The 17183-nt window shown below is 40.9% G+C and overlaps 1 protein-coding gene across 1 annotated transcript in view; it reads left to right on the top strand.

Annotated features, from left to right (window-relative positions):
• The first annotated feature begins 995 nt into the window (after positions 1–995).
• TMCC1 (transmembrane and coiled-coil domain family 1) overlaps positions 996–17183 on the top strand; it is a 180785-nt gene continuing 164597 nt past the window's right edge. The window contains exon 1 of the mRNA XM_060239644.1: positions 996–1741. Within this exon, the coding sequence (XP_060095627.1) occupies positions 1193–1741 (549 nt within the window). The 5' untranslated portion in view covers positions 996–1192. The remainder of the gene's footprint in view (positions 1742–17183) is intronic.

The following is a 17183-nucleotide window of genomic DNA, read 5'->3' as shown; positions in this document are numbered from 1 at the left end:
CCCTTTCCGTGCTTAACTTTCTCAGTTAATGTTCGCCTAGCATTCAAGTTAGTTTGATTTCACTTGCTTCCTCACCACCTACACTCCTACAGTTTGACACTTACTGCTTGACACAGCTGAAGCGTCTTGCCCGCTTCTCCTGTCTTCAAGTGATATGCTTGAAGAAGATTGTCTGTTTTTAAGAGTCTGAATTAGTCCATGTGTGCCGCTAAGGTCTAAAAAAGAAGGCCTTTATGAAGCTACAGAATCTTGACTAAAACCACCGTTGGTATCTCTTGTCAGTCAAGAATTCTGTCATTACTTGAGGGAAGATACTTTTTACATTTCGAGTCTAGTAGCACCTTTAAGACCAAAAAAGTTTCATTCAAGGTATATGTTAATTGTTTTTCTCTCAACCCTGTCTCTTAGTTTGAATGCTTGTCTCCCATTTCATTGTATCTGACGAAGTGTGTGAACACATGAAAGTTTATACCTTGGATAAAAATTTGTTGGTCTTAAAGGTACTACTGGGCTCTTAACTTTATGCTGCTGCTTCAGACCAACATGGCCACCCATCTAGATCTATATTTCACTATCATGTTTTTGATAATAGTTGATTGGGAATACACACCTCTGTGTGCATTGCTGTTTCTTTAATACCATAGAGTGTTGTGTCAGACTGACATGAAATGCAGGACTTATTTAGAATTTAATTTACACTCTATATTTCTCCAGATATGCATTGCTGTCTGGCATGGCAGCTCACTTAGAAAAGAGATATGATCTATTCAAAATAGCATTCACTTTAAATTTACAGTCTATTTTTGACCACTTCTCACTTTTTCTTGTGTATCTATGAATATTTCTTTATGACCAAAGCAAACTATTATGGTTTGTGTTCTGCTCACAACATAAAAACACTTAAATTTCTGTGTTAAGGGAATGCTTGACTTGTTTAGGGAAGAATAAAGTAATTGCATGCTTTCTCACAGTAGATTATCTTGACCTGATTGTGCATGAAGTATAATTGGGTTTTTTTGTTTAACATTAGATAAGCATGAGACCGCCGTGGCACAGCTGCATGTATATTCATTCTTGAAGCAATTGCACACTTTATTGGCTGACAATCTTGGCATTTTTAGCAAAAAACAAAATAAAAAGACACAGGACATCTGTGTTTGACTTGTCAAACAAACTTTTTGGGTGTCATCTGATGGAGCCTTCTGGCGGTGAACACTTTTATGATGACCCCGACCTTGGAGGCAAGTCTCAAGATCAAGAGGCCAAAAGGCAGCATGAGTCAGAGCAAAAGTTGTCTAAAATTACCCATAATGCCTTGGAAAATATTAATGTGATTGGTCAAGGTTTGAAGCACCTCTTCCAGCACCAGCGCAGGAGATCCTCAGTGTCTCCACATGACGTGCAGCAAGCTCAGGTTGATATGGAGCCTGAAATGGAATTGGAAAGCCAAAGCACATGTGCTGAAATTGATGGTGTGTCTACCCACCCTACAGCTCTAAACAGAGTTCTTCAACAAATCCGAGTGCCACCTAAAATGAAGAGAGGAACAAGCTTGCATAGCAAGCGAGGCAAGTCAGATCCTCCAAAAGGAAGCCCTCAGATCAACAGGAAGTCTGCCCAAGATATTCATTCAGGCCGACCCAGATCCTCATCAACTACTGATGCTCCTACTAACTTATCTGTGCTAGAGATGGCATCTCCTGTTTATGTAGCTGGTGAAGAGGTTCCATTGGCAGAGCGGGTGAGTTCTGTTTATTGTAAAGTACATGGTCTTGTTAGATGCTAAAGTGACTAAAATTAAAAAAAAAATCTGTCTAGTAAAATACAGAAACCTAAACCTTTTTGTTTGACAGTCCTGCATCTGAACGAAGTGACAGCATCAAACACATTACTGCATCGAACACATCAGTTCTGTTTCTTAGGACTTTGGTGAATTTTGAAAGTGGTCACTATGCTCTCATTGAAATTCACTCCAGTCTTTAACACAGACTTATCTGCTTATGTAGACTGTTCATTTCTTGAAGGCATTCCATCTGTCTTTTAGGAATGACTGATTAAAATGGTGTATTAGAATTAAAATGACAACTTGTGTGCTTTTGAAAGAATTAGAGTATTGGTAACTCCACAGCAGAGCAGCTAGATACTGTTAGTTGTGTTGCAGCTACAGGAGATGGTTGATACTGGACTGAATGGGATCTACATATGCCTCTGCCCCTGTTGGAAGATTGCCTGAAAGAGAGACATGGATAGTAATGTTCAGAAAACGGGCTGAAGTACTTTGCACATTATATGAGCTATAGACAGAGAGAGTGGTACCACATACATGTTCCATCAGTTGCTATACTTTCTCCTCCCCTTTTCGGATTTTGGGGAATTAATCTTTTTTTTTTGTTTATAGTACAACCAATGATCTGATGCTTATGTATCCCATGTTGGAATTTACATCAGAAAGGCCTGCAGTTTATGTTGGGACTGTTTCATGGGGCTTAGGACAATAGGCATCATGGACAATAGGCATCATGAATACTTGGACAGCAGAAGGAACGATTACAGTGGAATGGGTCACAGTTACTGAGGACTGTGGCCTTGAGGGAGCAAGGGATTGATTCCAGCGTGGCAGTGTGGTGACATACCATCAGCATACCTGCAAGTACAGCCCCTCTTTTCTGCATTTGGCATACCTACTGCTTTTAATTCTTGAGGAACAAAGGTTTTAAAATTAATATAGATCAGGTATATGTGGAAAGCACGGAGAAATACAGGTTGCTGTCAAGGCTTGAAGCAGGGCATGATGAAGCCTCTGGCACCTGTTGCCTAAGCTGATAGGCAACATTCAGAGTGCTGGGAAAATGAAATAGGCATTGTAGCCTGTCTTAGATTTTCTGAAAATAGTTCATGAAAAGATGAAAGAGGCAAGATGAAGTCTGAAACATTACAGTGGCTTTAGGTTTATAGGTATTGTTGTGTGAGCAAAGTAGTGCGACTGAGTGAGATGTTCCAGGAGGTAAATGGTAGTGAGCTCAGAGGAAGATAAGTAGTAGCCCAAGGTCCAGGAAAAAAACAGAAGAGACAAAGAGAGGCACATGAGAGGAGACATACAAGAAAACTGCATTGGGTTTGCAGATAGAAGAGACTGTGTGGTGTTTGCAGAAAAGGTAAAAAGGAGAAAAAACAGAGCCAGGACAGTTGACTTAATCAGATTAGAGACAAAATTTCATATTTTGTGTACTTTGGCAGTTTTGTTTTTACCTAATGTTTTAATGAAACTCAGCCATGGGGACTGAAATAGGCAACAGAGTTCTGGTGAGAATGGTGCTTATCCCTTGATGGTATTTGATAAAATTACATTCTCAACCCCCCACCCCCACAGCTTTTCTCACCAGGAGAAAAAGATTTAGGAATCCTTGGTCAAGGCCTCTCTTTTTTTCTTGTTCTCCCTACTGTCTGCAGCCTTGATGACAGCCTTAGGCCTCTGGTTGTGTTGTATGTGTTTTAGTTGCAAGGTATTAGACGTCATGAAGCTATTACTGCTGTATGTATGAAATGGAACCTCTCTGGCACCTGGAGATGCAGATGGCTTTATCAACCAATAATGACTGAATTCTCTAGGCCAGGGGTGGCCAATGGTAGCTCTCCAGATGTTTTTTGCTACAACTCCCATCAGCCCCAGCTAGCATGGCTGATGGCTGGGGCTGATGGGAGTTTTAGGCAAAAAAATTTGGAGAGCTACCGTTGGCCACCCCTGCTCTAGGCTTTGGTTTAAAACAATTTTATTGGTAACATATGGTAATAAATCTATATCTTACATCTTTAAAAAAACCTTTTATCTACCCCATATATTACTTTCTACCCCCCCCCCCATTACTTGACCCCCGCCAGTGTTATTTACTTAAAATGCAAATATTTAAAGGTACACTTAACTATTAAAACAAAAATTTATATTTTTCTTTTTAAAACTTAATCATTATCAAAGATTGTCCAATGTCCTTTTATTTTCCACTCTTTTTCTACATATCTTTTAAACTTTTTCCATTCCGTCTTAAAAACTTCTAAATTATAGTCTTAATATTCTTGATAATTTGTCCATTTCACTCCATGTCATAACTTTTATAATCCAATCCCATTTCTCTGGTATTTTTTCTTGCTTCCACAACTGCACATACATGTCCTAGCGGCTGAGAGCAAGTACCAGATTAAAGTTCTATCTTCTTTTGGAAATTTTTCCATTTGTAGTCCCAACAGAAAAGTCTCTGCAACTTTGTTAAACTCATATCCCAAGATCTTAGAAATCTCTTGCTGAATCATCTGCCAAAACATTTTAGCTCTTTCACAAGTTCACCACATATGGTAGAAAGAACCTTCATGCTTTTTACATTTCCAACATCTGTCTGGCATCTTATTATTCATCTTTGCCAATTTTTTAGGAGTTATATACCTATACATCAGCTTAAAACAGTTTTCTTTAATACTTTGATATGTTGAAAGTTTCATAGAGTTCTTCCACAAATATTCCCAAGTTTCCATCTGTATTTCTTTATTTACATTAATTGCCCATTTAATCATTTGCGATTTCACTACTTCATCTTCTGTAGACCATTGTAGAAGTAATTTATATACTTTTGAAATTAATTTATCATTATCTCCAAGCAGAACTTTTTCCAATTCTGTTTGCTCTTTCCTTATTCCTCCAGTTTTAATATCATTCTCCACCAAACTCTTTATTTGACCCCTGCTCTAGGCCTTTAACAGCAGTGCTAGAATAAACTGTTTGAAAATAATACTTTGTAGCTCTGTGTTAGTTGGTTTGCTTGTTCCTTGGCTGGAGTATTTCCCCTCCTCCTAAAAAAATTGACCTGGAAAGAAAGCTACTGGTGGGGGGCGGGGATAGGCCTTTACACTTATTGGACGAACACGTAAAATCAGAAGGGTTTTTTTTTTCTGGTGCATTATTGCAATGTGGAGATATGACCAGCAGCAAAGAATGGTAAAAAAAAAAAGTTCAGTTTTTTTAATGGAAGAACTAGAAATTTTGTGGAATACTGAAAAGCTCCTATAATCTACTTTGAAATGAGTGAAAATTGTAAAAGAAAGTTTACATTAATTTAATTAGTTCTTCAATAGTGTATTTGGTATATTTATTGAATTTAAAAGTCTCTTTTTATTTTTAAAAATGTGACTGTACCCAATATTATAGATGCAAACTTATGTACCCTGTGCTTCCTTAGTACATGTTTTTGGTATCAGTAAGATAAAAATAATTTTTTTGAAAATAATTTTGATTTTTTTTTTTAGCAAACTAAGAGTGTATTTGGACAGACATAGTCATGTACAGTAAGAACAGGAGTAGCAGCATATCTAGATATTATCAAACTTTAATACTGAAAACACTGGACTCTTCAATAGTATATTGCCATCATACCCATTATAGCAAATTGTGGACAACATTAGTCACAGACACACTGTTAAAAATATATTGCATGTATATACAGTACCTGACTACATTTTATGGTGTTTTTCTCAGTTGGTCAAAGATGTTAAATATAAAACATCTTTAAAAAACAACTAGACCCTAAAATCTTAAAACAGTAACCCAAGCACCTCCAAACCAAACAGTTGAAATCAAGTTGAAACAAGGCCCACCTAAAAGATAGCCATATTCTTGCATTTGAATAGAGAAAATCTTTACTTTAACTGGCTGCTGTCTTTAGGCCTGGGGCAACAACAGAAAACATTGTTGCCCTGGCAGTCACAAGTTTATCTCCATTAATGAGGAGTGTCTTGAGAGGCGGTCCTTCAAGTATGTGGGGGGGGGGGAGGAGAGAGAGAGAGTGTGAGTGTGAGTGAGAGAGTGTGTGAGAGTCAACGTACCTTATTGGGAGAACAAGGAAATTAGGGATCTGGTTTCCCTAGGCGGAGAGCCACAGGCTCGGTCCTCTGTGAGATGTGCTCAGCCTTTGGCAAGGCACAGCTTAAAATGCAAAGAGGGTGGAGCAGAGCCACTCCTAAGCCCATTCAACCAAACAAACAGCAGTTCCCCAGCTGTTCTGCTCTCTCTCAGACCTCTGAGCATTGGCAGCTACCGTTTGATTTTGGTACAAGGTTGTCACTAGTAATCTGCGAAAGGCTATCCTTCATTGCTGATTACATGTACAAAGTGGTGGGTGTTTCCTGAAAAGTCATGGAATTTTGTTCCAGAAGCATAGACGACAATTTTTGTTGGCATGGAGAAATCCAGTCAGGTTGCCTGATAGTGGAGAAGTTGCTAAGGAAATGCATTCCAGTATACCATTCTAAATGATGTTACATTCTAATATTAATTGCATTACATTATAATCACTATTCAGCTGAATTACAAATCATTACAACACTCGGAACAACCCCTTAGGACTTAACAGGGATGTTGGTTTTTTATTTCACTACATATGTTAAACTGATTCAGTCCTTGCATCTGTATTCTCACCAAAAAGGGCTATACATCCTCTTATTTTAGTGTTTTTCTTATTTGGAATAGCAGATTAGAATAATGTAATGCGATTAATATTAGAATGTAATGTGATTTAGAATGGAATAATGGAATGCATTTCTCTTATTGGGTCTGGTAACAGAGAAGACATAATACTGGATTACACATCACCCCACCTCAAAGAAAACAATGCTGTTACCTCCATGTTTCAGAGACAGATGGAGAGTAACACGATCTCAGTTAATTACTCTTAGCACTCCACAATTAAGAGGAATATGTTTACACAACTATCTCCAATTTTGACATATTTATTTGATTCACTGTTCCCCTCCCCCCCCCAGAATTACATCTAAATTGTGACCATATAAATTTAGCTTTTTTCTGTTTGCCTCTGTTAAAACATCTTCATTATTTTGTATGCTAATTTGCTGTTCAACTTCTACTTGTATGTATGGACTGGTAACTTCCATGTCAATGTATCTAAAGAAGTATGCGTGCACATGAAAACTCATAAACTAAAAAGTCGCAGACTCTTCAGTCTTTCCTCATAGGGAAGGTGCACCAACCCCCTAATTATTTTGGTTGCCCTCCTCTGTACTTTTTCCGCCATGTCATTTTTGAGATACGGTGACCAGAACCATACACTATTCCAAATGAGGCCTCACCAGAGATTTATCTAGAGGCATTACAGTATTGGCTGTTTTATTCTCAGTCCTTTTCCTAATAATCCCTATCATAGAGTTTGCCTTTTTCGCCACTGCTGCACTTTGGGTTGGCACTTTCATTGAGCTATGCAGTACAACCCCAGGATCTTTTTCCCTCTCAGTCTCAGCAAGTTAGCCTATATCTGAAGTTGGGATTTTTTTCGTCCCAGTGTGCATCACCTTACACTTTATTTGCACTGATTAGTGATGAACAGAGTAAAGTCTCTTTATTGCTTCTTTTTGTACATGTGAAATTGGATATCCCACTTCTAATACAGGCAAAAAAAAAAAAGGATTGTGTTATATGTTGTGAGGAGCTTTGTGGATGTTCTTGCTTAATGGCATACTAAATTTTAAGCACTCTAGTAGATATTTAATGCCATAACTGTAATGTAAATACTGTAATTGTGTTACAGTCAAAATGTACTTAATTAGCAGAAGACAACTCTTAACTTTGTGGTAGGGAGATATCACAGTGCCTTCTTGAAATGTCCAGCAATCAGTTATTTCACTGACATTTTGGTATAGGATGCCACCCTCCCCCTTCATTCATGTTTTCTTTTAAATTCTGAATTATCTTTGGTAGGCAATTCCAAGGGCACACCATGTGCCCAGTGTTCAGTTTACCATGGTACACTTGTGACTGACTGCTCTATCTTTAGCTTAGTGCTGAAGCTATTACTGGATGTTCCCTACTGCAGTTCATACATGCCCCACTGTGATTTTAAATTTGCTGTTGGAAGATCAAGATATAGGTACCTGTTGAATCCTTTGGGTTGCTTATTACAGGATGTGTGTATAGTTTTGGAGCAGAGTGCTTCTGTCCTCCAGGGCAAGAATAGATGGCTAGAGTGTTAAGATTCTTCTTTTACTGACTTAGTATAAGAGAATAGGCAATAGTTACTACTATTCCTCTCTTTACTTTTATAAATTATCTTGTATTGGTAGAGAATAAGAACATTACCTGGTATTAGTTTTTTAAATGCTATTTATTCCCTGTGAACATGTATAGAAATGTATTGTCCTACTTTTCAGAAATTGTTTCACTGCGTCATTGTATTTGTATGTGAACTCAACTAGAGAACACTGCAGCAAAATTGTATTATCTGTTTCTCTTTAGATATGACAAGATTAGCTGGCTGGATAAAAATAAAACCAGCTGGTTACATTTGTACTAATCTTGATCCCTTATGTGAGGCCATTTTAAACTTTTTTCCTAGGAATACCAGTACTGCACTGTTTGAGGCACCAGTAAAAAAAATAATAGGCTTAATATGGAAGTGAAACTTAGAAAACTACCTGCTTATTAGAGGTATCAAAAACACTAAAGAGGTGGTTATTAATCTGTAAATTTATGGCTCTGGAAACATGGAAGCTGTTGTTCAGTCAGTGGGGGAGAAAACTTGCAGTTAGATATGGCATTTGGCTAGATTGAAATGCTACACTAGTGGCTCTGTCTCTTGAGAAATTGTCAGTGGAGTGCTGGGAATATGGAACAGTTGCTGACATCCTAAGGTCCAGGTTTAGAAATCCACAGTAGTTGAAAGGGATGTTACTTAACTGAGCTTTTCCAAAGCATAGGGGTAAGTGAGAATTCAGTGAAAGAAGGTGAGTAAAATTATTCAGCTACGAAGCAAGTGGAGTACAAACCACAGAGATTCACGGAGGAAGGGGGAGAGAGGAACAGATGCAAATTTGTTATCACTTTTAGAAATCTCTAAGTTAATATTAAATGAATGATGTGTTTTTATAGAACATTTTTGCATCAGGGATGCATGTTTGTTGCTTTGATTTGGTGTGTGGACCATAGCATTCTTCATCCTGTCATAGTGTGTTCCATAGTGTGCTCTGCTTTTTGAGAATCCAATTAATCACTCAGCCACATTGTAGTGTTAAAGAATCTTCTGTTAATGGAATACAAGATTTCTCTCCTAAAGCCTGTCATTGTTAAGGTTATTGAAATCAGAATACAGAAGCAGTTACTGCCTAACTTGAGTGATGGAGCATAGGACTGAAATACATTCACTCTACCAGAAGGGAAATGGCAAATAGAAATTCAAAGGCAGCTCGTGAAACTGGTTTCAGCTGATAGTGGGTTGTGATTCTCTTCTCCAAACTCAAGCTTTGTTAATCAATATTATATTTTTCTCTATTGATTCTTCTTCTCTATCAATTATTATTATGGCAACTCTATTCTGGTTTTAAGTATAGATTTAAAATCTTAATTGGTTAGATTTTAAGCCCTTATTTTTGTTCCTATTGCTATTACATGCCCTGTAAGCTGCCCTGAGCCCTCTTGTGGAGAGGGCAGGATATAAATTAAAGAAAATAAATGATAAATAAAATATGATATTTTCATACTATTGCGTTTCTCTCCCACCACCTGCACTTGTTAGTTTTAACTGATTTTCTGAATCTCTTGAAAAGCTTTGGTTTTCGTTGGTCCTGTCACATGGTATAAATTGTAGCTGGCACCATAAATCCTGATGTGTTCTGTCATTTGCATGCTTACTCTTTGCTTCTTACTGTAGGTAGAGATGCAGAGACCCAGGAAAATTCAGGGGAAAACGTTTTGGGGAGATTTTTCTGTTTGTTTGGAGAGGGACTCTGAAATTTTAGTGAGGTTTGGGGGAGAAGAAAAAGAATGGCAGATTTATACCCCGCCTTCTCTCTGAATCAGAGACTCAGAGCAGCTTACAATTTCCCTTATCTTCTCCCCCCACAACAGACACCCTGTGAGGTGGGTGGGGCTGAGAGGGCTCTCACAGCAGTTGCTTTCAAGGACAATTCCTGCAATAGCTATGGCTAACCCAAGGCCATTCCAGCAGGTGCAAGTGGAGGAGTGGGGAATCAAACCGGGTTCTCCCAGATAAGAGTCCACGCACTTAACCACTACACCAAACTGGCTCTCAGTACTATTGAGTTCTCTCTCCCACCACCTGCACTTGTTAGTTTTAACTGATTTTCTGAATCTCTTGAAAATTGTGTGTGAAAATTAAGTGGTATGTGGTAGGAATGTTTATGTAAAATAATATACAGCACCAGATAATTCCTTTGCGTGCAATAGATACATATACAACACACTTCTAAAGACACGTTCATTGTCCAAAAATAACTAATTTTGTCCATAATTAATATGCTGTAATGTATGTGATAATAAACTGTTGAAGAACACAATCTTTTCAGTGGTATAAATTTAATTATATTCACATGGATTGCTAATCCTATTGCCTGTATAAGATTATTTATGTTCAAATAATACTTCAGTTTATTACAGACATTTTCTGTTTCTACTTTAATTTTTTTCTTCTTAGATGGCAAAAATTAAACATGCTAAAGTAGCAGAGCAGATAGTGGGTTTGCAACTCTCTCAGTATTGTGGTTAGTCTTTGGCAAGCAAATAGTAAGTTTTCTTTGCTGACCTAGTTATAAATTACACACTTTATGTTAAAGACTCAGGGCTTTCTTGGTAGAAAAAGCCCAGCAGGAACTCCGTTGCATATTAGGCCCCACCCCCTGACACCAAGCCAGCCGGAAATGCATTCCTGTATGTTCCTGTTAATTTAAAAAAAAAAAAAAAAGCCCTGGTTAAAGTAGTAAAATAAGTTTAGATTTCATGACCCATAAATCATTCCTCAGGTATTCTGGAAACAGCTTTTCCCTCTTATGGCTTCAGAATTTCCAGAACTTTTAAATCTCTAACTGTACCCTACTGTTGTCAAACATTTCAGGTGGTAAACCACATAATAGTTATGTTGAGTTTCCCCCTATTGTTGCAAGGTGATAACTGACTTTTGGAATGAAGATAATCTTAAGTGTTTTCTACACAGCCTCAAGTGTCAGACTTGAAATAAAAAATAGAAAAAAAGTTGAAATTCTTTTTTATTGGGAGCTGACATAATTATGTGAAGTTAGCTTGTTACAATAGAGCAGGGGTGTCAAACATGCAGCCCGGGGGCCGAATCAGGCCCTTGGAGGGTTTATATCAGGCCTCCAAGCAACTGGCTGTCATCTGCTTCCCTCTCTCTTGCTTCTTTCTGCATCACAGCTTGCTTTGCAAGGCTTGCTTAATAGCACAGGTGCTACAGAGCAAAGTCTCTATTTTCTCCATTGGCTGAGGCTCCTCCCCTGGGGAGAAAGGGTTGCTTTGCCAGGCTCTCTCAACTGCACAGCAGAGCTACTGAGCCAAGTCTCTCTTCCTTCTTTGGCTGAGGCTCCTCCCCCTCCTGGCCCCCTGGGGAGGGAAGGAAAGAGACAGAGCTTCCTTTGCCTAGTTCTCTGGATCCCATAGGAGAAATACAAAGAAGGTTCCTTTAAGACAACGAGTGCTGATGTTTTAAGCATATTCTATTTTTTTTAAAAAAACAACAACTTTAATTCAGTTTGTCTGTGCCCTTTATAAAGTTTATATCTCTGCTACCTAATTTTAAATAAGTGCACACATGGCACGGCCCAACATAGCTTGGCCCAGCAAGGTCTCATTGATGTCAGATCCGGCCCTCGTAACAAATAAGCTCGACATCCCTGCAATATAGGGAAATTGAATTAGCCATCGTATAAGATAGAACTGTGTAATATTTTGTTACAAATACACATCAAAATGAATTGTATTTGTGATGGAATATTTCAGTTTAGTGGTAGTGTTAAGAAATTAGAGAAATTATATCTTTAGTGTTGTAAACGAGTAGTATATCTTTTCTCGTAGTATCTTCTATCCAATTAATGAGCAAGAAGATAAATCAATTCCTAGATGCATTTGTCTGATGGGGAAAAAAGCAGGCATGTAGTAATATTTTTTTTTGAGGGGGGGGGGAGTTGTTCAGCTGTTAGAGTTGGGAAAGACTGAAGTTAGGTCTTTAAAATGGTTTCATACCTGCTTACATAGTTTCTGAATCAGCAATACTGCAGTCCTAAGCTCTGCTCCCAACCTGAGTTTGATCCCGGCAGAAGCTGGGTTCAAGTAGCTGGCTTGAGGTTGACTCAGCCTTCCATCCTTCCAAGGTCGGTAAAATGAGCACCCAGCTTGCTGGGAGGAAAGTGTAGGTGTCTGGGGAAGGCAATGGCAAACCACCCCATAAAAAGTCTGCCGTGAAAACGTGAAAGCCACGTCACCCCAGAGTCGAAAACGACTGGTGCTTGCACAGGGGACTACCTTTACTGATCTGGACCAATTTGTGCACATGGTTGCTCATTTAGCAGAGAGGTTAAGTGCTCCAAGTTGATTGAGGTAAATTTGTACTTTGTCCAACAGTTTTACTCACCATTACTAGAAGGCATGTTCTCATCACTTTACCCAAAGTTAAAGTATGAGGGAGAGCTTGAACTTGCTGAGACTTAGATGATAGCTCAGTGAAAGTGTCAACCCAGTGTGTTGCAGTGGTGAAAAAGGCAAACTCTGTACCCTGTTGTTGGCCATCCAGAGGAACTGGACGCTGGACTATTGGTCTGATCTAGCAGGGCTCTTCTTAAGTTCTTCTTTGTGTGGTTAGTTAACTACAAAGCAGTAGTAAGTAAATCATTTGTAGTTAGGTAAGTCCTACACAAACAGCAATTATTCCGTATAGCTTAAAAAAAGGAGGATCCCTGCTCAATAAAATGAAAGTTCCATCTAGTCTACCTTCCTGTTTCTGCCAAGCACATATGCCGAGAGCCTACACACACCCTCTTCTTACTGACTCCTAGCAACTTGTAATGAGAGAACCCCCCCAAAAAACATTTTCTTCTGTAGTCCCCGTAAAAAATGTGAAGAGCTACTGTTCTCCCTCTGAGGCAGGAGGACATCTTGTGGGTGATTCCTAACCTACTTGCAGGGAGGCAGGACTTGAAGTTTCACTTCCTGTTCTGGTTAGGAGTCACCCATCCCTCAGTTCTTTTCCTGCCTCAGAAGGGAGAGCACCTACAGCTGGCTTCGCCTGTTTCAGTTTTTTCCTTTCTAAAATACTTGTTTTTGTCTTTACTTCTATTCTACACTATCTTATTCTTTACCTGTCTCCCTCTATTCGATATTTCTGTTCCCAGTCTGAGGAAGATCCTGGGGAGTTAGACAGCTGTTTGGCTGTGGGAGCGCCTTTTTCGGCCGCGGTTTGTTCCAGCGGCCATTTTAAGCGTAGTTTTTCTTCGCGCTGATTCCAGAAGGCCTAGGAGAGCTCGAAGGGCATATTAGCCTAGAGCAGGGCTAAGGGGCCTGGATCCCTGCTGATTCCCAGGAGGGCCAACCCAGAGGGGTCATTTTCGGAGTGGAGCCAACAAGATCCGTAGCTGGCTTGTTCAGATCTCCCTGTCACAGTTGCCATATCACGTCTTGAGAAAAGCATGCCAAAGCAACTAGCGGACCGGACGGCAGCACATTTGCGGAGGAGAGGCTTCCAGAGCCAGGGAGGTCATGCCTCTTCATTTGGTATCGCCTGGGTGGTGAACTGTGCAGCTGACAGGCTTGTTTTCAGTACCTTTGTTATGGCTACCGCAGCGGGCTCAGCTCCCTCTGCGTCCACCTCGCAAGGCGACCAAATGCACAATGCTCCTGTCCCGTTGCAAGGCAGTCCGGTCCCTATGGCCTTGCCTCCAGAATTTTTTGCCCAGCTCTCTGAGCAGTTAATAGAGGGGCTTTCTCGGGCATGTGGCAAGAGAGGCAGAAGAAGACATAGGTCCTCTTCTTCTTCCTCCCCTCCCATCCCCTCGTTCAAGGCAAAAGGCTTCCAAGGGTGCTAAATGGCCGACAAAAGCGGCACAAAAACAGGGAAACCGGTATGTGGCTGAATCATCCATGAGCGCAGGCTGTGCCATGCGGGATGATCAGAGCACTAGAGAAGAGGAGTTCTCTTCCGAAGAGGAAGAAATGGAAATTGAAGTCCCTGAACCATCTGCCAGGTTCTTTAAGGTAGAAGATCATAGTTATATTTTGACTAAGACCTTAATGGCCTTAGATTTACATGATGATCTCATCTCAGAGAGGCCTGAGAGGAGCAGAACAGAGCAGAGCAGCTCTGAAAGGCTGAGACAGCTGGAGAAGTTGCTAAGAATTTCTGTGTTTTGAAAGACTTCATTCTGAGGCTTGGGTGACTGCTGAAAAGGCTGAGTTGTGATAGCTGGGGAACTGCTGTATGTTTGGGTGAGTGGGCTAAAGGTGAAAGTGATTGATTGATTGAGAGTAATTGTTGATGATTGCTTAGGAGTGGTCTACTCCACCCTCTTTGCATTTTAAGCTGCGCCTTGCCAAAGGCTGAGCACATCTCAGAGAGGCCTGAGAGGAGCAGAACAGAGCAGAGCAGCTCTGAAAGGCTGAGACAGCTGGAGAAGTTGCTAAGAATTTCTGTGTTTTGAAAGACTTCATTCTGAGGCTTGGGTGACTGCTGAAAAGGCTGAGTTGTGATAGCTGGGGAACTGCTGTATGTTTGGGTGAGTGGGCTAAAGGTGAAAGTGATTGATTGATTGATTGAGAGTAATTGTTGATGATTGCTTAGGAGTGGTCTACTCCACCCTCTTTGCATTTTAAGCTGCGCCTTGCCAAAGGGCTCTTGGCCTGTGGCTCTTTGCCTGGGGGCTTCCTAAGGACCGGGAACCCAGATCCCTGATTTCCTTGTTCTCCCAATAAGGTAAGTTGACCTTCCAGAAGGGGAGCCACGTAAACAACAGCATTTAAAGAGGACTGTATATTTAATATATATATATATCATGAAGGTAGAATGCCAGCAGGGGGGTGGGGGCTTTCCAGTGTTTTGCACTGAGTGTCACATGTATGACTATCTGCCCACAGGACAGAAGTCTTGGGTGTGTGCTCGATGCAAGGAGCTCCTGGTCCTCAGGGAACGGGTTCGTGCCCTTGAGGCCGAGGTGACTGCCCTGGAGAAGCAGAGACAGTCAGTTAGGCAATTGGGGAAGACTCTCGGGGGCATATTAGATGAGCCCCACTCTGAACGTGGCAGCCCCGTTCCTGCCAGAGAGCGTGAGGGTCGAGAGGGAACAGGGCACCTTGCTGAGGACAAGGGGAATGCGCCCTGAGAAGGGACCTCTTCTTCGGTTGGTGAGCAGGTATCCTTTCGCGCCAAGGAACCATCCCTGGGCAGGGGGAGAAGGGGGGTCTTGGTAGTTGGTGATTCGATCCTTAGGCAAGTAGACAGCTGGGTGGCAAAACCGCGTATTGACCGTATGGTGACTTGCCTGCCTGGTGCGAAGGTAGCGGACATTACACGTGTAGTAGATAGGCTGATAGACAGTGCTGGGGAGGAGCCTGTGGTCGTGGTGCATGTTGGCACCAACGATGTGGGGAAATGCAGTCGTGAGGTCCTGGAGGAAAAATTTAGGCTGCTAGGTGGGAGACTTAAGGCCAGGACCTCCAAGGTAGCCTTCTCGGAAGTGCTACCTGTTCCACGTGCAGGGCAGGAGAGACAGGCGCAAATTAGAAGTCTCAATGTGTGGATGAGACGATGGTGTAAGGAGGAAGGGTTTAAGTTTGTTAGGCACTGGAATGCTTTCTGGAACAAGTGGGAGCTGTACAAAAGAGACGGTCTCCACTTGTCTCCGGATGGAACCAGGCTGCTGGCGCTTAAAATCAAAAAGGTGGCAGAGCAGTTTTTAAACTAAATCTTGGGGGAAAGCCGACAGGAGATGGAATGTCTCTGGTTCGGGAGGACTCATCTCAAAGAGATGAAGGGTTGGCTTCTATTTTTCTACCGAGTAACGGATCAGAGTTGTCCACTGTGATGGTGACAAAGAGTATGGACTGTCTGCCAGAGTCTCGAGGCGGCAGGACAGAGGTGGCGGGCCTAGCTTGCCTGGGAAATTATAAATGTTTGTATGCAAATGCTAGAAGTGTCCGAAGTAAAATTGGTGAATTGGAATGTTTAGTGTTGGGAGAAAACATAGACATTGTGGGAATTTCAGAAACTTGGTGGAATGAGGAGAATCAGTGGGACACGGTGATTCCTGGATATAAGTTATATCGGAAGGATAGGGAGGGAAGGGTTGGAGGTGGGGTGGCTCTGTATGTCAGAGAGGATATACGGTCCAGTAAGACTGAGGTCAGAGAATTAGATTCCCTTTTAGAAATGCTTTGGGTTGAAATAGAGGGCCCAAAAGGAAATTTAACTATGGGAGTTTGTTATCGCCCACCAAATCAAAAGAGAGAGGACGATTATAATATGATGGAAGGATTAAAGATAGCGGCTAAACGTAAAAACTGTGTCGTAATAGGTGATTTTAACTACCCGCAGATTGATTGGGTCAATATGTGTTCTGGTCGAGAGAAAGAGATTGAGTTTCTTGATGCTCTCAATGACTGTGCTATGGAGCAGATGGTCTCAGAACCTACCAGAGGTGGGGCGATCCTGGATCTGGTCCTAAGTAATGCCTAAGACTTAGTGAGAGACGTAAAAGTGATTGCGCCGCTTGGGAACAGTGACCATAATGTTATTGATTTCACCGTTTGTATAAATAGGGAGTTGCCCCAAAAGACCGCCACAACCACATTTAACTTTAAAAGGGGTAAATTCTCTGAGATGAGGAGGCATGTGAGGAGGAAACTGAAAGGAAAGGTAAATACGGTCAAAACCCTTGGGGAAGCTTGGACACTTTTTAAAACTATAATCCAAGAAGCTCAGATAAAATACATACCACAAGTTAGGAAAGGCACAAACAGGTATAAGAAAAGGCCTGCATGGTTAACAAACAAAGTAATGGAAGCTGTAAAAAGTAAGAAAGACTCCTTTAAACGGTGGAAAACCAGTCCAAGTGAGAGTAATGAAAGGGAACACAGGCTGTGGCAAATCAAATGCAAGACTGTGATCAGGCAGGTAAAAAAGGACTATGAGGAGCATATAGCAAAAAACATAAAGACCAACAATAAAAATTTCTTCAAATATATTAGAAGTAGGAAACCAGCCAGGGAGGCAGTGGGGCCCTTGGATGACCATGGGGTAAAAGGTTTACTGAAGGAGGATAGGGAAATGGCTGAGAAGCTGAATGCATTTTTTGCCTCCGTCTTCACTGTGGAAGATGAGAACTTTTTGCCCACCCCTGAA

The sequence above is a fragment of the Heteronotia binoei genome, chromosome 5, assembly GCF_032191835.1.
Source record: "Heteronotia binoei isolate CCM8104 ecotype False Entrance Well chromosome 5, APGP_CSIRO_Hbin_v1, whole genome shotgun sequence".
NCBI lineage: Eukaryota > Metazoa > Chordata > Lepidosauria > Squamata > Gekkonidae > Heteronotia > Heteronotia binoei.
This window is presented reverse-complemented; position numbering and strand designations above follow the sequence as displayed.